Source organism: Sus scrofa, chromosome 12, assembly GCF_054392235.1.
Source record: "Sus scrofa isolate SSC_HxYL_T2T_F1_AM1 chromosome 12, Sscrofa_HxYL_maternal_Yorkshire_Landrace_v2.0, whole genome shotgun sequence".
Lineage (NCBI taxonomy): Eukaryota > Metazoa > Chordata > Mammalia > Artiodactyla > Suidae > Sus > Sus scrofa.
Genome location: NC_139394.1, coordinates 11,967,860 through 11,989,329, shown reverse-complemented (window position 1 = coordinate 11,989,329; position 21,470 = coordinate 11,967,860). Strand labels below are relative to the sequence as shown.

At 45.3% G+C, this 21,470-nt stretch overlaps 1 protein-coding gene across 5 annotated transcripts in view; it reads left to right on the top strand.

Annotated features, from left to right (window-relative positions):
• GNA13 (G protein subunit alpha 13) overlaps positions 1-21,043 on the top strand; it is a 57,276-nt gene extending 36,233 nt beyond the window's left edge. The window contains exons 4-5 of one of the 5 annotated variants that reach the window (XR_014820909.1): positions 8,351-8,476; positions 19,662-21,043. Coding sequence is in view for 2 of the 5 variants with exons in the window: in XM_003357998.5 (XP_003358046.1) it covers positions 2,333-2,905 (573 nt within the window). In the remaining 3 variants the exon portion in view is untranslated. Of the gene's footprint in view, positions 1-2,332; positions 7,758-8,350; positions 9,818-11,640; positions 12,537-19,661 lie in introns of those variants that run through there. The other 4 variants (XR_014820908.1, XR_014820907.1, XM_084983891.1 and 1 more) reach the window with 4 other exon arrangements.
• Positions 21,044-21,470: the final 427 nt, after the last annotated feature.

Genomic DNA, 21,470 nt, shown 5'->3' with positions numbered 1-21,470 from the left:
GAAACAGAGTCTGCCGATTCCAGAAAACAAGGAATAAGGAGGGTCGTGAAAGCCGGGTCAGTGAAGTGTGGGTCTGATGCAGCAAGGAACCCCACAGAAAGTTCTGAGGTCACAAGGCTGTACGCTTGGTCTGGGAGTGGCCTAGAAGTGGATCCAAAAGGTGCAAGAATTTCAAGGTAGAGAAGCAGTGACAGGTGGTATCCACGCTGAGATATCATCAGAAATGAAAGAGTGAAAATAAAGCAGTGAGGGAAAGCCTGAGATTCAACAAGGGGGCAGGAAGTGGGACCTGAGTGAGGAGGCTTGATGGCCGAGCAGGGAGGGGTGGGCCAGGCAAACGCCCGGGTTGGACTTTGGAGCCGGTGATGAAGTTTTCTTATGGGAAAGGCTGTGCCTGTAAATGGATCGTGCAGTGTGAAAAAATGGTGAGCACGTGAGACAGGAGACTTGGATGGAAGGGTACCTGGCCGTGGCTGCCTGGGTTTCCCTCTTTGCAGCTGTGGCAACAGTGGTGGCAGCAGATGCAGCAGGATCAGAGGATCAGCTAGACTGCTGACACACGGACTGTGTGCCAAACCCAGCCCGCCTCTTAAGCACTTCAAGCACCTCACTCAGTTCTCATAGCACCCCTGCGGGATGCCCTTGTCTGTATTTTACAAGCGAGAAAATTGAGACAAAGAGGCTGAATGACTTGTCCAGGGTAACATAGGTGGGACGTGGAGAGCCGGCTCCCAATTCAGTCCTAATCACCATGACTCTTCCAGACCCTTTATAATGCGCTTGATTACATTTCCTATGTTTTGTGCTTCAGATGAATGAGCCTTTAGCTTCCTAACTAGACTGTTAGCTCCTAATTAGGGCAGTAATAAAGAACTTTTTACTTTTATGAAATAAGAACAATTTTGAAAACCTGAAACTGGCACGTCCCTGAGGCAGCCGGCGCACTTGTGCACTGTGCCCTGGTTACTCCCTTTCTGGCAGGCAGTTGGGCTTTAAGTGTCCAGGGCCATCAAAACGTTCTTCAGCTTTGACTTCGTAATCTTCCTCCTGGTTCTTTCCTTTCGGGAGAGTCCGGGGGCGGGGATGGGGGAGGAGCGCATGAAACTTTTTTTTTTTTTTTTTTTTGTCTTTTTGCTATTTCTTGGGCTGCTCCCGCGGCATATGGAGGTTCCCAGGCTAGGGGTCTAATCAGAGCTGTAGCCACCAGCCTACGCCAGAGCCACAGCAACGCGGGATCCGAGCCGCGTCTGCAACCTACACCACAGCTCACGGCAACGCCGGATCGTTCACCCACTGAGCAAGGGCAGGGACCGAACCCGCAACCTCATGGTTCCTAGTCGGACCGAACCCGCAACCTCATGGTTCCTAGTCGGATTCGTTAACCACTGCGCCACGATGGGAACTCCGCATGAAACTTTTAATAAAGCAAAACATTGGAAAAACCTAAAGGGCAATGAGTAGGGGACATCTGTGTAAATTATAGCACATTAATCCATTTGATGTGCCTTACTCTTTTTAAAAATAATACAGCTGTATCAGCACGTGAAGCAATTCATGATAAAATGTTAAGCAAAAAATTGGCACAGGCTGAAGATTATGTGGCTGTGCTGATTATAAATAAAGTAAATAATAAGTATGTGAACAGAAGCCAGAAGGAAACATGGAAACACCAAGTCTCATTAGAGCCCTGCTGTTACTTTCGAAGTCGCTGGATTATAGATAACTGCGAACTGCCTGCTCTTTTTTATTCTTTTATTCAGTTGTTCTGTTTTAGGGAGATAAGTCTTCACACTGTAATGAAATTTCAAAATCATACTATTTGGAAATAGATAAAAATACAACGTTGTGAATAACAATTGGCATCATTTAACATTTTGCCTTGATTTAAAAAAAAAATGGTCTTGGTGGTGAGCATGTCAAGCTCTCCTGGTGAAAGAGCTTCGTCTACACTCTGGAAAGAGGCTAACCTTAGGGGAGAGAACCCGTTAACACGGCATAGGGAAGTGTGCTGTGGGGGCTGCTGAGAAAACTAGGAGGCACTTCTCATTTGCAGTGAATTTTGAACCAGTTTGTGCAAAACCAGCAGCATGTTCACGGTATCTTGACATTTTATAATGAGAATAATAATAGTATCGACGCTTTAATGTTATCTAAGAGATTGTCATTAAAGAGATCATTTTGTTTGCATATCCATTCACTAGACCAGATACATTAAAAATTCTAATTCTAATTCTAATTCTCATTGAATTGAAATGTCTCATTTAATGCAGTACATTAAAAATTCTCATTACTTCTGGACTACTGAGTATAAAGTCATTGTATTCTCTTCCAGGATTACATTCCATCACAACAAGACATTCTGCTTGCCAGAAGACCCACCAAAGGCATTCATGAGTATGACTTTGAAATTAAAAATGTTCCTTTCAAAATGGTTGATGTAGGTGGTCAGCGATCCGAAAGAAAACGTTGGTTTGAATGCTTCGACAGTGTGACGTCAATACTTTTCCTTGTTTCCTCAAGTGAATTTGACCAGGTGCTTATGGAAGATCGACTGACCAATCGCCTTACCGAGTCTCTGAACATTTTTGAAACCATCGTCAATAACCGGGTTTTCAGCAATGTCTCCATAATTCTCTTCTTAAACAAGACAGATTTGCTTGAGGAGAAAGTGCGAATTGTGAGCATCAAAGACTACTTCTTAGAATTTGAAGGGGATCCCCACTGCTTAAGAGACGTCCAAAAATTCCTGGTGGAATGTTTCCGGAACAAACGCCGGGACCAGCAGCAGAAGCCCTTGTACCACCACTTCACCACCGCCATCAACACGGAGAACATCCGCCTTGTTTTCCGCGACGTGAAGGATACCATTCTTCATGACAACCTCAAGCAGCTCATGCTCCAGTGATGTACAAAAGACTTGCTGTTTTAATATCTCTTTGTCCTTTTGATTGTTTTCTGTTTGTTTTGTTTTTCAACATAGCGGTTTACAACAGGAATTAGAACAATCTTGATTCTCTGTTTAACTTCTTGGAAATCTTAGTCCTCCTTCTGCAGAGTTTGGTTTGTAGCTGAGAGCTGCTGAGTGACACGTTGCCAATATCTGCTGAAGTTCAGCTTTGATCTCTTTGACTCTGGCTCCCATTGGAGTGGAGTTGTGACTTCCTGCCAGTCCTAAGACTCGGTATATTTCAGGCTTTAAACTCTTCCACTTTTCAAACGGAATTCTCCTGTAGTGCCAAGTGTAGATGACCTTAGCTATTCGTAGGTATGAGGTTAAGCATATTCAGCCCTAAAACAAGCGAGATATCTCTTTATCTGCCCTACCCATAGCAGCCACACTTGAGCCCAGCTTTATGATGCCCTGTTTCGGAAAGGCCATTGGAAAACAGTTTGATCTAAGGAACGGCATTCTGTAGGTTTACCCTTCATGTTTTTCTGATTGCTTCTCTACACAGCAGTTGTTTTGTTTTTCAGTTTCTCTGGTTTCTGAGGTAGTATTCTTAAGTGTTTTAAAGTTTACATAAGGATCTCTGGTCTGATGCTCATGAAAGTTCTCAGATGGCACAGGGGAGTAGAAGGCAGGCACAGACCATCAGTGTTTTGATTAAAAGTCATGAGTGGAATATAATTTTCCCATTTCCCATTTAAATATCATGTAATAAATGTGCCGTATGTGAGACTTTCTGGCCATCGCAGCAACTAAAACGTGCAGGCAACTTGATGACAGAACTTTCTAAATCAGTACACCCTTCCCCCAGAATGCCGTGTGGGAATCACTGCTGCACCGTCACAAACACTGATCTTTTGCTCTCCTGTCTGTTCCTAGATGGGGGCATTTATTAGATTTTTTTGTTTGTGTGGAGCTTGCCAGCGGCAGTATTTTCCTGTCAAACTATTCAGGAAGGCATTATTTGAGACTCCCATTCATTCTTGGTATGTTTGTAAAAGAGTATGTACATGTTTGCAACATTCTTTTTATGAAATCCCAGCTTTGCTGAGGTACATTTTGAATGTCTCAAGGATTCCTCTAAGAATAAATAGCAATTTTTTTCATTCATCCCAATTGCATTTGACCTCCGCCATCACTCACCAAGTCAGAATGTACCCACAGAGTAGCTTTGCGATGACAGATGCTTTCCAAGTGAGCTCCTCAGAACGGCTCTTGGCGGTGCTCAGAGTGCTGCCTGCAGGTGATGTGTGGTGTCAGGACGGGGTTGGAGAAACTTGAGTGCGAGGCTGGTGACGGTCTGGAGAATCTGATGGCTTTTCTCCTTTGCTTGAAACTTGTGTTTAAGACTGATGTCGGTCACTTCCCTGTGTAGCTGACTGTGTTCTCAGGTATTTTGTTAGTAGCTAGAGAGTCTTGAAAGATTGGTCAACATTATGGATCCACCCAGCCTTGGCAAGACAGTAGCTCTTGATCTGTCTCACTATCTCAGTGAGAAAAGGGCTTTGCAGTGAACGAACCAGGGATTGTTCCTTACATACCTGACTTCTCGCATTTGAAATTCTTCCCTCATTGCATCTGTAACTGCCAGTGTCTTCATGTCTTGGTAGCACCTGGGCTACCAGCGTGGAGGCCCACATCGTAACGCAAGCGTTCGCAGTGGAGTTGTAACGCGTGGGCATTTGAATAGTTCTGCATCTCCTGCATCATCTGACCAAAAACAATCCGTCGTTCAAATTCAGAGGTCGCCATTTCACTGCTAACGAGTATCTGAATAAGGGCACAGGGACATTGAGACTTTCGGTGGAGCGTCTGTCTGTATCTAGCAAATGAATTTATTAAAAGGCCCAAACATTTAATTCCAGTGAAGGCTAAAGTCACGTCCCTGTATGAATAGCAGGAAAGATAGCCTTAATTAAGTTACATTAAGATCTGTGATTCAAACCGTAAATGTTGCCTTGAAGCAGAAATCACTGTTTTGACTACCACAAAGAAATGTTGAAGTACCAAAGAGGTATGATATTGTCTGGGGCATTTGAGATTTCCTTTCCTGACGTATGTGACGCCTCAGAGTCAGCTTTCTTTTAAAAGAAAATCTAGACAGTATTTTAAGGCAGTAAATTACTTGCATTTAATGGCAGGCTTGTTTAGACACTCAGTGGAACTGTAAGATTTAATCTGAAGGCTTTAGTCCACATTTTTTTATATTCTGTATTTTTAAATGTTGGCAGGAGTCCTGTGCCCATATCATGAAAATCAGATCTTTTCGAAATAGCGCTATATGAAGGGGGAGATGTTATTTAGTGAACAAAATTGAAAGGGTGCTCACCATTTTCCCTATGCCACTTCCCCCCAGTCTCTAAAAATATAATTTGAATTTAAAGATCTTTGGTGGGTTTATTTTCTGTGTCTTCATGGTTATGATTTGGAACGAAATGTGCCTAATTCTCTTACTATATTCTCTTCCTAAGTCTGAATGTCTTGTTTACTTCTTAAGAGATGTCACACAAGTGTCTTCATTGGCCTTGAGGAAATTTATACAGAGTTGCCTTACAAAATCAAAGAACACCACAGATTTTTGCCTTGATTTTTTTTTAATAGGGAAAAGGTTTTGTCAGATGTTTTCTGAAGATCCAGATAATTTAAGGCATGCCTCTGGCACTTAAATATTATTTTTAATAACCCACATCATTGCTTGCTGCCAAATATTGTATTAAATGGAAATCTTCATTTCAGTTTTATTGTCTGGAAAGGGCACTTGATAGAGCACAACAGCAACCAAAGAAAGCATCGTGGAGTGAAAAAGACTGGGTTTGGTTTGGTTTTATCTGAAGCTGCATCGGCATGTAGTTTACTTGGTGAAGATCCTCTGGTTAGTCCCTCAAGTGAGGTTAGGTTGGTCAGAGGAATCCTTGTTCAGTTGTTGGCAGTGGTTGGTATAAAGCAGAAGGAAGTAAGATCACCTTAATACCAGAAGTGATTAGAAGTGTTGATTTGAATTGACTCATAATTTTTTGTAAGCGGGAATGAGTAAATCCTGACTTCCAGTGTATACAATATTTGTATTTGTGCTTTTGGTAAAAATGTGTCTTCAGCATTAGTACACATATCCGGTGATGCCTTACTTATATGAAGAGAAGAAGTTACCAAGTTATGTTCTGAAACTCAGATCCCTTATTTGAGAAACCCTCAAATTGGTGCTTTCATTATATAATGATACATTTAGACAAAAACCCCAAACCAGGCCATCTGAAACAAGAGTCTCTCCATTGCAATTTGTAGCACTGTTATTTCTGTATATGTAATGAGAAGGTTAAATATCAGTGTTAACTCTTAATTTCTTGTTTGAATCCATGAAATCATGCCTGTAAAGCTGAAACATTTGTAATAAAGTCCCCTAATAAACCTAGAGAAAGTCACTCTGTTACCTTTTCATTTCTTTTGAGTTTTAATTGAGGCATCAAGAACAGAACTTTTCCGTGTCTTTTTCAAGTGGAAATCTGACTTTTTCTCTCTTTCCCATCATTTCAACACATTAAGTGATATTTGTCACAGGTGATCTGTCCTTGTGTTTGTGCTGCTGGACTAAAAGTAGTGCTTTTTGCTTTTTTTTTTTTTTTTTTGGTCTTTAATTAAGAGAAGAGGATACAGGTTGGCTTTTCCGTGTAGTGAACATGAGAAGGGGAGAGGGACTGTATGTGAGCAGGTGTCTGTGTCTCCAGGTTCCAAAGACGCAGTACCTGCCCATTGTGTTACGGTACAAGGTTAGGGCTTAACAGATTTATACCCAAGGTGAAAGTGTAAGTCTAAACCTGAACATTTGAAACAAGTTGAACTTCATGGCTTTTTCAAGTACCATCACGTTGCTCTTAGCCTTAGGCTGTTAGGTGAATTTGAAGAACAGTGTTTGTACCACTAGCATTTTTACGTCTGTACTTGAATGTATAGTTAGCATTTAAATAACTGTGTTCACTCTTGTGGCATCTAAGCCTAACCATCTGACTTCAAATGCCAGAGCTTATATGAACAAAAAGTGTTAATGATAGGGCAGTAGGTTCTGGGTCGATAAAGAGATTTTGTCATCTGTCCAAATCTGCTGTTGATAGTGATGAAATAGGCGAGGCCCACTGCACACACTTGCAGTCAGTGAATGTCATGATGCTTACATGGTATCTGATAGGGGTCTGTCTTTGGAAAGCTTGTTTATGATATTTCTTGCCATAGTAAGTGCTGCATTTGTCCTCAGTCATGCCTATTTGATGATTCTAGGAGAAAAAAGGGGGCGAGTAGGGGGTAATTCTTAGAACGTGTATGTAACGGTGCAACCAACTATACCGTTTGCTCTTTATTTACCTCTAATTCGAAAGCAGGATCGCAAAATGTTTGAGTGGCTTTCCTACACTGCTCCCCTGGTGAGAGCTCCTTCACCACAGAAGCCTTATCAAAAAGTGTATTTTGTAACAACCTCCTAGACACTGTACCTAACAAAACATGATTTGTATTAGCTCTGACTGTATTTGCGGTTTAGGATTTTTTTATACATATATCTTTTTATAACTTTCCAGGAACTGAGCATTATCTGATATTGTTGTAAATTTTTTTTTTTTTGCTCTCAGTGCTTTAGTTCAGGGTTGGCAATAAATTATTTCTAAAGGAGGTCTGACAGTGTTGCTTTGATTTTATAAAATGAGTGGCTAGTCATTACGGCTTTTTTACTTTTGTACATATTTTGCAAACATTTTGCCGCTTGCTATTAATATTTGCTCTGTAAAAATTACTGATGTTTAATAAACATTTATAAACTATTCCATATAACTATGATGTTATTTCAACTAACTCTAATAAGTGTCACGTGTAAAGCAGATACTTGCAAGTTTGGAAGCAACAGTTTCACCCAGTGGCGGAAAGCAAAGCAATCTCTTGGCAGGTCTCCAGTGATACTTTGCCTTCATACTAGTCTATAAATGTTTCCTTACTGAAGATGGAGATGTGAACTTCCTCCGAGAAAGTTCCCAGACACTTAGTATGTTTTGATGTGGGCAAGGGGACCACTTTTCTCTCTGCTCCTCTTAAAATTTCTGACATTGCACTAAGGTGTTTTGAGGCCCCTGGTTTGTCCACCTGCAGGAGTAATGCTGTTGTCTTTTGTCATTGAAACGGTATTTTAAACACAAACTAACGGGATGCCATTCATGGTTTGTTTCAGTAAACGTTATGATTTACAGAAAAATTGCAAGAGGTCCTCGTTTCCCTATGCTCCACATCCTTGTTAACAGTGGCCCCAGTTCACGTTTTGTATTAGTGTGGTGCATTTGTCATAATTAATGATACTTTATGCTTAACCAAAGCCTGGCCTTTCTTCAGATTTCCTCAGTGTCTCCCCATCACACCTTTCTGTTGCAGAGGCCGTCCGGGATACCTTTTTACGTTGATTTACCCTGTCGTGGCTTCTCTTGACTATCACCGTTTCCCAGACTTGCCTTGTTTTGGATGACCTTGGCAGTTTGGAAGAGGAGGACTGCTGGTCAGGTATTTTATAGCTTGTCCCTCTGTTGGGATCTCTCCGCTATTTACTTCGTGATTACAGTAGCGGAAGATAGTATAGTATAATAGTCTATAATACAAAATTCCTACAGTTAGGTCTTCAAATTTTCCCCAAAAGTGGAGTTCCATGAAGGCTCAGTGGAAGGGGTTAAGGATCTGGCCTTGTCACTGTTGTGGCACAGGTTTGATCCCTGTCTCAGGTACTTCTGTGTGCTGCTGGCACAGCCCACCTCCCCTCCATTCCCTCCCCCCCCAAAAGTGAAGAAAGGGGAGTTTTAATGGGGAAAATTGTGTTGTAAGTACGTGTCTTTGAGGACACTAAGGGTAACTCAATCGGTTTTTGGAAAATTGACCCCCTTGTGTTTTGTTGTTTTTCTCCTGTTCTCTCTTCCTCGAGAGGAGTATCCTTGTAACAGGTGTAGATACACAAGAGCGTGGCATTAGTCTTCCTGAGGTGTGGAAAGTTAGGATCTGAGAGCCTCACAGACCCACTTGGAGCTTTCAGATGTGGGAAGGTCAGATTCATTGGTTTTGTGGTCATTATCTTAGTTTGGCCTGCGATAAAAAGTACCGTAGACTGAGTGGCTTACAAACAGAGATGTGTATTTGCTGCAGTTCGGAAGACTAGATGTTGGAGATCAGGGTTGGAGCCTGGTTGGGTTCCAAGGGGAGCCCTCCTCTGGTTTGGCAGCTGCCAGCTTCTCCCTGAGGCCTCACGTCACGGACCTCTTCCAAGGGCACTGAGCCGGTGTCCATTCCGGAGTGCTCTGCCCTCATCATCTAATTCCCTCCCAAAGGTCCCACCTCCAGGTACCATCCTGTCTGGATTAGGGCTTCAACCTGTGAGCTTGGAAGGGACGTAAATATTCAGTCTGTAACAGTCATCGTTAAGATTGGTTTAAATCCAGCTTGATTTTCTGCCTCTTTTCCTTCAAGTCCCCAGTGACCGGTGCAGGGATAAGAATGCAACAGCTCCTGGATATCTTCTGTGTGACACCTTTTTTGATATAAATGTTCTCCATATACACCAAAACCTTTTTTTTTTTTCTTCTTTGCTTTTTAGGGCCACACCCAAGGAACAGGGAGGTTCCTAGGCTAGGGGTCTAATGGAGCTACAGCTGCCAGCCTACACCACAGCCACAGCAACTCGGGATCCTAACTGATTCTGCCACCTCCACCACAGCTTATGGCAAGGCGGATCCTTAACCCACCGAGCAAGACCAGGGATCGAACCCATGTCCTCAGGGGTGCTAGTTGGGCCTCTTTACCACTGAGCCACAGCGGAAACTCCTACACCAAAAACTTTTGATTAAAAAAAAAAAAAAACCCCAATGTTACTACTCTGTCACAACCATTGTAAATAATTTCAATATTTCTGTCTAGTCAGTTTTCCGTATGTATGGTTCACAAATATGTCATTGGCTTAAGTCCCAGTAATAACTGTTTTAAATAGTTGCATATTTCATGTAGTGCCTGCCTATATCTTTCTACTTCAACTTCTTGTGCAAACTAGTGGTTGAACTGTTCTTACAATAGCAGCAGTGCTGATGCCCACTACGATTTCAGATTTCTGCAAAGCAGTTTCCTTCTGAGCCAAGGTGTTTGGCTTAAACATCCTCCAATGTTCTCATAAATCCAACATCTCAAAGATCTTTGCGATTTTCCTAAGTGTTGAACTACACCTTCTCTGAGGCTCCGTAGAACAGAGCAGAAAACTTTAAGATGGAACCCACATGCCATGGGTCACTGGTTTTGCATGAAACATTCTCACTTTGGGGACAATATCTCAAAGTCTGGTACTAATTTTTTACCCAGTTAGTCAAGAAAATCACAAAATGATTTTATTCCTGCATTGTAGTTTAATTACTCTTCAGCTTCTAGATTTGGGGGTGGAGGAGGCTCTTTTGTTGCTGTTAGTTTTGTGTGTCCAGACGCATAGGGTTTGTCCAAGGATCCTCAGGACTGTTTACAAAAACCAGCTCTAAACGCTCTGTTTGTGGAGCCCAGAAAGCACACTTGGCTTTTATTTTATTCACTGGTGACTTAATACAGTCTTTAGCCCACAACTCAAGGAACCACGATCTTTGTAGCAATGTCCAAAGTAGAATGTCAGCCTCAATAAGCACATGAAAAGATGCTCAACATCATTAGCCATCAGGGAGCTGCAAGTCAAAACCACCATGAGAACCACCACATCACACCTACTAGGATAGCCAGAATTTTACAAAAAGACAGTAACAAGTGTTGGTGAGAAGGTGGAAAATCTAGAAGCCTCGTGCATTGCTGGTGAGACTTTTGACCTTTGGGAAACAGTCAGTTCCTCCAAATGTTAAACATAGAGTTACTATTTGACCCAGCAATTCCACCCCTACATATCTACCCAAGGGAAGTGAAAACACATCCACACAGAAATTTGCGCATGAATGGTCATAGCAGCATTATTTATAATAGAGGAAAAGTGAAAACCACCCCAACGTCTACTTAAAGACGTCGGTGTAAAAGGCTTTATCTTTGCAATCATGTTATATGAGACACCGGAATGGGCAAAGCTATGGACACAGAACGTGTTAGTAGTGGCCTGGGCTGGTTGGTAGCGGGAGATGAGGAGTGATTGCTAATGAATGTGGGCTTCTTTGAGGGGTGATGATCTTGATCTTAAATTGGATCGTAGGGATGGTGGCGTAACTGTGCATCCACTAAAAGATGCTGAGTGGTGCCTTTACCGTGGTGAATTTTATAGTATGTGAATTAGGTGCACGGTAAAGCTGTTTTTGGCAAAAGAATTTAAACCTTCAATCACTCCACTCAGTTTGCAAAAAAAGACTGAAAATAGACACCAAAATGTTAACCTTTTTTTTTTTTTTTTGGAGGGATGGTAATCACAAGATATTATGTCTTCCTCATGCTTTTTCATTTTCTAAATCTTCTACAAAGAGCATCTGTTACTTTTATGTTGATACAACACATCAATAAACAAAAGCAAAAAGCAGTCCCTGTATTTGCTCTAAAATGGTTCACCTATGGAGCTTCCCTGTGGCTCAGTGGGTTAAGAACTGAACTAGTATCCATGAGGAGGCAGGTTCGATCCAGGGCCTCACTCAATGGGTTAAGGATCCGACGCTGTGGTGAGCTGTGGTATAGGCTGGCAGCTGCAGCTCCAATTCGACCCCTAGCCTGGGAGCTTCCATATGCTGTAGCTGTGGCCCTGAAAAGAAAAGAAAACAAAACAAACAGTTCATCTATTTCTCCTTTCATCCCCATCATTCTGTTGTAATTGCTTGCTTTCTGGTCTGACTTCTAGAATAGACGGTAAACTCCAGGAAGGCAGAGATTACTATGTCTGTCTCATTCACCTCTATATGCCCAGAGTCTAGTAGTTTGCTTGATATGTATAAGTGCTCAAAAAAAAAAAAAAATCTGTAGAATTGAACTGAATTTCTTAAATGTCACCAATGTCACCTATGTGATAAACTCTTCTGGTGACAAGAAAATGACCCACTTATGGAACAGATTTTGAGATGCTCACAGTCTAGAGGGGAGAGAAAATATAGGTGCATAAACAATTAAACCAAAATGTACAGTAAGAATTACCACTCAAGAGGACTAGATAAAATGTTATGGGGCCTTCAGAGAAAGGCAGTTACCTCCATCTGGATGAAATTGGGGACACTTTTGTGTAAGAGAAGGCATTGGGGCTGGGCCTTCAAAGATGCCTTAAATATGTCTAGGAGTTCCCTGGTTGGCTCAGTGGGTTAAGAATCTGGCATTGTTACTGCTATGGCAAGGGTTCGTTCCCAGGTCCAGGAACTTCTGCAAGTAGCAGAGAGAAGAGCAGGAAGAAAGGATAGATGGAGAAACAGCATAGAAAAGAGAAAGCAAAACACCTTTAATGGGGCAGCCTTCTGAAGTCACTGAAAGTAAAGAGGAGAACCAGCCCCCATCTCCTTCCCACCCCAGAAGCTCACTGCCCCTTAGAGGCAACAAAATATAGAAGGCTGAAAAAAAAAAAAAAAAAAAAAACCCAAACCAAAACAAAAAACAAAAAGGCTGAGGTAAAAGATGAGCATGACATAGGACATTCGAGGTGGAAGGCACAGTATGTGCAAAGGCACTGAGGCATGATGGAAGAACTTACAGGGGGAGTAGCAGCAAGAACCCTCTCTGAGAAAGATAGGGACAGAGAGAAACAAAGCAAATGGCAAGATGAGAATTGTTCGTCGTGCTGTTCTTTTGAAAAAAAGATTGCATATGTTTGAAAATGTTTCATAGCAGAAGTTAGAAAAAAATCAAGAGATCACAGTCTTGTGGGGGTGGTGTTGTGAGTGTAAAAACCGCTTCAAAGCCTGGACTTGAGTGGGGTCCGTACCAGGAAGCATGCGGGGCTGAGTTACACCAAACCCATGACATCAAGGTCCTTTCATCTCCGCCACAGTCCTCACGTGGCCTCATTAGCAGGCGGCCCCAGGGGCTACACTCTGTGGCCAGCTTTGTGCGAGCCATTACTTTAATGGCCTCTTTTCTCAATAATACAAGAGGTTCAAACTGTGGCTTCCAGCATATTACGCCTGTTACTTTTTTCTTTCTTTCACCCAAGCTTTCAACTCTAAAGTATGACTTTTCCAGGGAATTCTTGGACTGCTTTTTCCTTCTGTTTTGTAAGTTTCTTTAAGGAATGACTCTAGGATGCTTCTATGATTGATAAGGAAGAACGTGGGCTTTGAAGGAAGATCAACTAGGATTCCAATCCAGGCTCCTCTGCTTCCTAAGCTGTGTGACTTTCCGCAGATGTCTTGCCCTTTCTGGGCACTGATTCCCTCAACTAGCACATCGATGCAGAACGGTTGTTACTAAATCTCCAAGGCAGAAATGGCTACAGTGCCAGGCCCGTGGTAGGAACGGAGAGGTGCTATTACTATTTTTTTAATTGTTTTGATTTTGTCTATTTGATGTGATTCTTTTCACTCCCGTTGCCTTCCTTCTTCCTTCTCCCCCTGCTTGCTACTGCTTTGGTTTTTCATCTTGACAATTTCCCTCCAGGGAGACCAGAAACCCAGGTGTGAAATTCTCAGTCTATAATACCACTTGACTTTTGTCACCCAAAGGTGATACTTGAGCTAAAGGTCCCCAAGGGAGGAGTCGCGTTGACATTGGCTGTTGGGTAGGTGGGGTGCCCTTGAGGACATTCAGCCTTATATGAATTGGGATCTGTAAGCACAGCACACTCACCCCTTCTTGTGATCGGCTGAGTCCACAGCTAGAAATCCATGTTAAATCGATGACCAAAGACCAACAGGTCAGTTCTACCCTATTTTTACTCTGGGAAAGCACCAAAGAAGCATTTTTTTCAAGTTAGCATTGTGTTCAGGCAGATATTAAACATTCCTCAATGGGTGAAGGGTTTCCCATTCGTTTCTCAAACATTTTAAATTCAGGCAAGGTTGATAGAGGAGAAAAATGGAGTCCCAGGTTGCCCCATCTCATTTTGGCCCTTAGAGTGTGAAAAAGAGGAACAAGTTATAGTCTCTGCCTGAAGCTGATTCTATTAGGGGCCCTCCTGGGACCTGTCTCAATAAAGAGGACTCCCTTGCAAATTCAACCTGCCCAGGTGGATTCGTTAGGGTGATGGGCAGCAAAATTAATTCAGGAAGGCATTTCTTTTTTTTTTTTTTTGGTCTTTTTAGTGTTGCACCCCCAGCCTATGGAGGTTCCCAGACTCGGAGTCAAATCGGAGCTGTAGCCACTGTACATCACAGCCACAGCCACCGCCACACCAGATTGGAACCACATCTCCAGCCTACACCACAGCTCACCACAACACCGGATCCCCAACCCACTCAACAAGGCTGGGGATCAAACTGCGGCATCCTCATGGATGGATACTAGTCAGATTCCTTTCCGCTGAGCCACGGACAGTGAATTCCCAGGAAGGCATTTCTAAGACTATCAGCTCCGAGGGGGTGGTGGAAGGCTGAACTGGAAGTTTGGGATTAGCAGAGGCAAATGATTGTATAGGACAGATAAACACGGCCCTGCTGTATAGCACACAGACCTATATTTAATAGCCTATGATAAACCATAATGGAAAAGAATAGGAAAATGAATACATATGAATCACTTTGCTGTACAGCAGAAATTAACACATTGTAAATAAAATGCTTCAGCAAAATACATTTAAAAAAAAGAATATCACCTCAAAAAGGAATTAAAGATGTAGACATCTGAATGCAAAGATGAAAAACAAAACTTAGGGCCAATACTGCTCATTGGGTAAGTTTGCCTCTGTTTTGCGCCCTGTGAGCTACAAGGAGGCTCAGATCCATCCAGAAGAATGGAGAGTCACTGAGACTTCCTTCGGGTTGGGGAGTGTATGCAAGCCTCTTCTAGGATGCGAGGTAGCTCTAGGGGTCAGGTTGCTCTGTCTGTGTCTGTCTATCTGTCTCTCTGTGTCTCTGCCTCTTTCTCTCCCTTACCCATCCTCTCCACATTCTCCATTTCACTCCAAGGAGCTAATCTGATTAACCCGGTAGCTCATCCGATTGGAGGACACCTGCACTGGTCAGCCAATGGATGGGCCTGTTTTGTCAGCTGACCTGATCCCCCATCCAATCAGTCATCTCAGAGCTGCCCAGTCTCCTTCCCCTGCACCTTCTGGTGGGTCCCAGCTCACAGGCCCAGAACTCATGGGGAAAGTGTGTGCCTTTGCCTTCATATTTTGTTTCTGCAGAGTGTATTGGGACTGCCTTAAACACCAAGGGTCATGTAACCAAGCCTATATTTCTTTTCAATTTAAGGTGCTTAATTCTCTCCTAAAATATACTCTGGTGTGCTGGGTGGGAACACTCGGAAGTGGCTTCTGATTCTGGCTCTAACCTCAGGGGACCAGCTTCAAGACCGTGAAGAAGCCGCCACCTCTTTGGGTTCCAGTTTATTCCCCTGTGACATAGCGGGTCGCCAGAGATAAACGCTCAAAAGGGCCCATTACGGAACCGCATGCTCGAATTGCAGCAGTTGTACGCAGTGGCTTTATGACAGGGCAGTGAAAGACCAAGGCTCTAATTCTGTTACCAGGACCTGTTTGACCTCTAAGCCTCTTTCTCCTCTTTTGAGATGTGGAGGTACTAACAGCTCCTGCCTCACGTGCTCTTCAGAGACCACATATGCAAAGCACTTAACCTGGGGCCCAGGCGGGGGGCCTGGCAGTGAGTTGAGTCCCTTTTTTTTTTTCTTTTCTTTTTAACGTCTGCACCTGCAACATACCCAGGCCAGGGGTTGAATCGGACCTGCAGCTGCCAGCCTACACCACAGCCAAGAAACGTGGGCTCTGAGCCACATCTGTGACCTACGCTGCAGCTTGCAGCAATGCTGGATTCTCAACCCATTGAGCAAGGCCAGGGATCAAACCCAAATCCTCAAGGGCACTATGTTGGGTTCTTAACCCACTGAGCCACAATGGGAACTCCAGGAGTCCGTAATGGAGGGGTGGCCAGTGTATTCGTTTCCTGTGGCTGCTGTAGCAAATTACCACAAAGTCTCAGTGGCTTGAAAGAGTAGAAATCTGCCCTTTCAGATTTCCGGAGGCCAGATGTCTGAAAACGCTATCTCTAGGCCACACTCCCTCCGGAAGCTGCAGGCAAGAACCTCTCCTTTGCCTCTTCCAGCTTCTGGGGGCGCTGCCAGCATGCCTTGGCTTGTGGCCACATCAATCTTCAAAGCTGGCAACTTCAAATCTCTCTGCCCTGTCTTCACATTGCCTTCTCCTCTGGGTGTCAAATCTCCTTCCACCTGCCTCTTACAAGGATACATGTGCGGGAGTTCCCTTGTGGCTCAGCAGGTTAAGGACCTGGCCATGTCACTGCTGTGGCACAGGTTCGAGCTCCAGCCTGAGCATATCCAAAAAAAAAAAAAAAAAAAAAAAGGGTACATGGGGGGGTATTTAGCCTCCCCCACCCCACCCCTCATAATCCAGGATAATCTCTCCATCTCAAGACCTTTTCTTTTTTTTTTTTGTCTTTTTGCTATTTCTTGGGCCACTCCCGCGGCATATGGAGGTTCCCAGGCTAGGGGTCGAATCGGAGCTGTAGCCGCTGGCCTACGCCAGAACCACAGCAACGCGGGATCCGAGCCACGTCTGCAACCTACACCACAGCTCACGGCAACGCCGGATCATTAACCTACTGAGCAAGGGCAGGGACCGAACCCGCAACCTCATGGTTCCTAGTCGGATTCGTTAACCACTGCGCCACGACGGGAACTCCTCAAGACCTTTTCTTAATCACATCTGCAAAGACCTTTTCACCATATAAGGCAACAGTCACAGCTGGGGGGAATTAGGACCTGGCTATCTTTGGGGGTGTCCTAGTTGGCTGTGATTCTTTGCCGCCACTGCCTGTTTGCTCCAGAGCTGTGCCCCCATCCCCTGCAAACTTCCCTAACAGCAAACGCGTCTCCTTTCCCACCCCGCCCAGCTCTCCCCTCTGACTTCCTATTTCTGCCACCAGCTGCATCATTTTCTCCATAACCCTCCTCAGAACTATCTTTGATCCTCCCAGCTCCTTCCCTTCCTGACACCACCCTGTCCACACTCTATATTAGTCACCAGATCTCAGAAACATGAAGGCCCCGAGCAGAAGGGAAAGGTCTTCCTTAATGCCTCTGATTCGCAGAGACGGAGCTGGAGCCCACACGGCATGGCAATACGATGGCCAGGCCGGACTCGAGCCTGTGGCCCCAGAGACCCACTCCTACCACGGCTGCCCATCCTGGAAAAATGCTTCCTGAGGACAACCCCCATCCTTCAGCTCCAGCTCCGCTGCCTCTCCTTGGCCCAGCCCTCCTCGAGAGGAGCCTGCAGAAGCCTGACAGGCCCGCTCTGTCCAGTCTCCCCTTGGCCCAGTGCCCCCAGCATCCATCTCACTGCTTCCCCCACAGTCACATCTGCGGAAATAACTTCAGCATCTTCCCTTGACCTAGAAGTGAAATCATTCCATTCAGCAAACATTTTTTTCCTTCATTTTTAAAAGTTTTATGGATGTGTAGTTGACTTACAATGTTGCGATCCTTTCTGCTGTGCAACAAAGTGATTCCGTCTTCCACATACACATATCCATTCCAGCAAACATTTACTGAGCATCTATTTTGTGCTATAGCTGCTGGAGGAGGGAGGTGGGGGAGTCAGGGATGGACCAGACCCAGGCCCAGCCTTTGATCACACTCTGGTCCCTATGCTGCCTTTGACTGGCATTTGTGATTCTCATCTGCCCTCCTGCCCCAACCCCTCCACTGCCCCAGGTAGTGCACCTCCATGGCGGGACACCTGCACTCTTGCTTCTGCACCATTGGGGGGCCGTCCCTTGTGTGCAGAACACCCTTCTCCTTCCTGACCTAATGAGGGAGCACTGCCTTCAGAGCTCCGGGCCTGCCCCCATCCGGAAGCGTGCCCTGGCCTCCAGTCCACACCCTGAATGTAGGCCCCTCCCTGATGGGTACCCTTCAGTCTGCCCTCCAGCCTGCTTCCTGTCCTGGGTTGACTGAAGGAGCCCCTGGGGGCTACCTGTGAAAGAGGGGGTTCCCGTCTCCATCCCCCTCCACTCCTTCTGTTGCTTTTGGTTTTTCTACTACTTGGAGGGTGGGGGGAACCCCTTCCTTGGTGGCCCCAAATCCTCTCCTGAAGGCAGATTGCAGTGTGATTACCTCTCTGGGAAAGCACGGGTGTGGCTGGCTGAACCCCTCAGCCCGGGGTGCTCTGAGTGAGAGCTGAGAAACGCCCCTGGCACCTGTCCCCCATTCCAACCCCAAGTGCGCAAACCTGAGGTCCTCGGGGAATTCCCGTTTGGCCCCCAGTAGGAAGTGTTCCCGCCAATGGTCTAAACTGTGCGTGTCCTTTTCTTTGACCCTGAGAAACCTGACCAGGCGTAGCTGTGTGGGGGGGTGATGTTTACCTTTCCTGTGACTGTGGGGTTTCATCACCCAGCGCCGGACCCAAAACTTCATGGCTGAGAATAGCCACAATGCTATTTGCTCACAAGCCTGTGGGTCGGGAATTTAAACAAGGCGCAGAGCTGGCTGGTCTCTGTCTGGGTGGAACATCCGAGATGCTGCCTCTGTCCCCCTTTCAGATGACTCAGAAGTCTGAGGGTGGCTTGGAACAGGGGCACGCGTCTGGCCCAGTTCCTCATTTTTCTTCATGAAAAATGAGGGCCTCTCCCTCTTCACATGGCCCTTCCACGTGGCCTCTAACAGGGCACATAGTAGACACTGCATGGTAGCTCGGCTCTCCCAAAGGAGCCAAGGCAGGATCCATCAAGCTTCCTCCAGGCGTAGGCCTAGAGCTGGTGCAGGGTCACCTCTGTCCCCTTCTATTGTATAAGAGGTCCAGATTCAAGGATGAATACCTTGGAGTTTGCTTGTGGCACAGGGTGTTAAGGATCTGGCATTGTCCCTGTGGCTGCTCAGGTCACTGCTGAGATGTGGGTTCAGTCCCTGGCCAGGGAACTTGCACATGCTGTCAGAATACTTTGCCTACCAGGAAAGCTTGAATACCGCCAGGAGGTATGGTTCATTGCAGGCCTGAGATATTCACTGCAACAGGCACTGTGTATGCCTTATCTTTCCAAAGTGGAGTCTAATTCTTCAGCTGATGGAGCACTGGTTCTACCCCTCAGCACCCTTCGAACGGGCTGCCCAGGGAGTTACTTAATCTACACTGGTCTTGTCAAGAAAGGACAAAAGGAAGCACAAGTGCCTTGGGGCCCTCTGAGCAGGCCCTTTATACCTCCAACCCCTGTGAAACCAAGAGCTTCCCTTTGGGGAGTTCCTTTTGTGGCTCAGCAGGTTAAGAACCTGACATAGCGTCCATGAGGATGTGGGTTTGATCCCTGGCCTCACTCAGTGGGTTAAGGATCCAGCATTGCCCACAGGATGGAGCGCAGGCAGCAGCTGATGCTCGATTCAACCCCTGGTAGGTGAGGCCCTAAAAAGAAAAAAAAAAAGAGCTTCCCCTTTGTGTCAGTTGGAGGGAATATAGTGATTTGAGCCACACTCTTATTTTACAGATGAGAAAACTGAGTCTCCTCTGAGTTTTTAACTCATTCACTTGCTGCATAATAAGTGAGCCAATTAAGTTTGAGAGCCCAGGGTTCTCTCTCTCTCTCTCTTTTAAACTGGAAAACAGGAAAATAAATACACTTTGCTGAAATTCGTGTCCTGGCCCACTTCTCTGGACGGTACCTAACCTGTCGAGCAAGCAATACCCACCTTGTCCTCCACGGCCACCTTGGCCCAGATGTCGCATGAAGCTACCTGAGTAGCTCTCGCTTGACCCCAAGAATGTGTTAACTGGTGACAGCAGCTGTGGCTGAATGAAACTGACTCTCGATGAAATGAAACCGTCTCCGTGGAGGACGAAAGAAGCCCCCACCTCCTCCCCCGAAGAACATCTGGGAACATTTCAGTGGCTGAAAAGTTAGACGCACAAAACGTTTCGGTGACTCTGGGTTCTTTTCTTGGTTTGTTTTTTCGTTTGCATATTTATTGAAACTAACCTCCTTTTTCCGGCCGTACTTCGCCTTTTTTGCTTCTTGATGTCATTGATGTTCTGCCCCAAGGAAGCGGCACATGTGCTTCATTTTCTCCCCCCTCTACTTTACATACGCTTGAGTCACTCCTTCCACCTGCTGATTTTGGTTTGTTTTTTTTTTTTTTTTTTTTGGCTTTTAAGGGCCACACCCGCGGCATATGGAGGTTCCCAGGCTAGGGGTTGAATCGGAGCTACAGCTGCCAGCCTATGCCATGGCCACAGCAAAGCGGGATCCAAGCCGTGTCTGTGACCTACACCACAGCTCATGGCAATGCCAGATCCTTAACCTACTGAGCGAGGCCAGGGATTGAACCCACCACCTCATGGTTACTAGTAGGATTCGTTTCCATTGAGCCACAACGGAAACTCCCCTACTGATATTTTTTAACACATGTCCAAATGCCGCCCCTACAGGGAAGTTGTCTTCATCCAGCTCCTCCAAGCAAATCTGATCCCCTCCCCTGAACCTGGGATCCTTGGAGAGCTCCCAGGGGCTCCTGCTGCCTGCTCTGTTTTTTGTTTGTTTGTTTGTTTTGCCACTTTCTTGGGCTGCTCCCTCAGCATATGGAGGTTCCCAGGCTAGGGGTTGAATCAGAACTGTAGACACCGGCCTACACCAGAGCCACAGCAACGCAGGATCCAAGCCACGTCTTCGATCTACACCGCAGCTCACGGCAACGCCAGATCCTTAACCCACTGAGCGAGAACAGGGATCAAACCTGCACCCTCATGGTTCCTAGTCGGATTGGTTAACCATTGAGCCACGACGGGAACTCCTGTTTGTTTGTTTTTGAGGTTAGTTGTGCCATAGCCTACACTGTAAGCTCCCTGAGGACAGGGATTGTGATTTAACCAACCACTAACTCTCCCAGAGCCACCCAGCACCGAGTCCCATACAGGGAGATATTTGCTGTTTATGTGGAAATATGTCTTATGCAAAAAGAATTACAAGTCTACAGCCATTCGTCTGTTCTCTACGTCTGTGAGTCTGTTTCTGTTTCATAGATAGGTTCATCTGTGCTTAGAATGGATAAGCAACAGGGTCCTGCTGTACAGCACAGGGAACAATATCCAATCACTTGTGATAGGACGTGATGGAAGGTAATATGAGAAAAAGAATATGTGTATATATCTAGATCAAAAAAATTTTTAAATAAGTGATGCGAATTCCCGTTGCGGCTCAGCGGGTTAAGAACCCGACTAGTATCACTGAGGATTTGGGTTCGATTCCTGGCCCCTCGCTCAGTGGGTTAAGGATCTGGTGGTGCCATGAGCTGTGGTGTAGGTCACAGACACGGCTTGGATCCCGTGTTGCTGTGGCCATGGCATAGGCTGTCAGCTGTAGCTCCAATTTGACCCCTAGCCTGGGGACTTCTATATGCCATGGGTGTGGCCCTAAAAAAA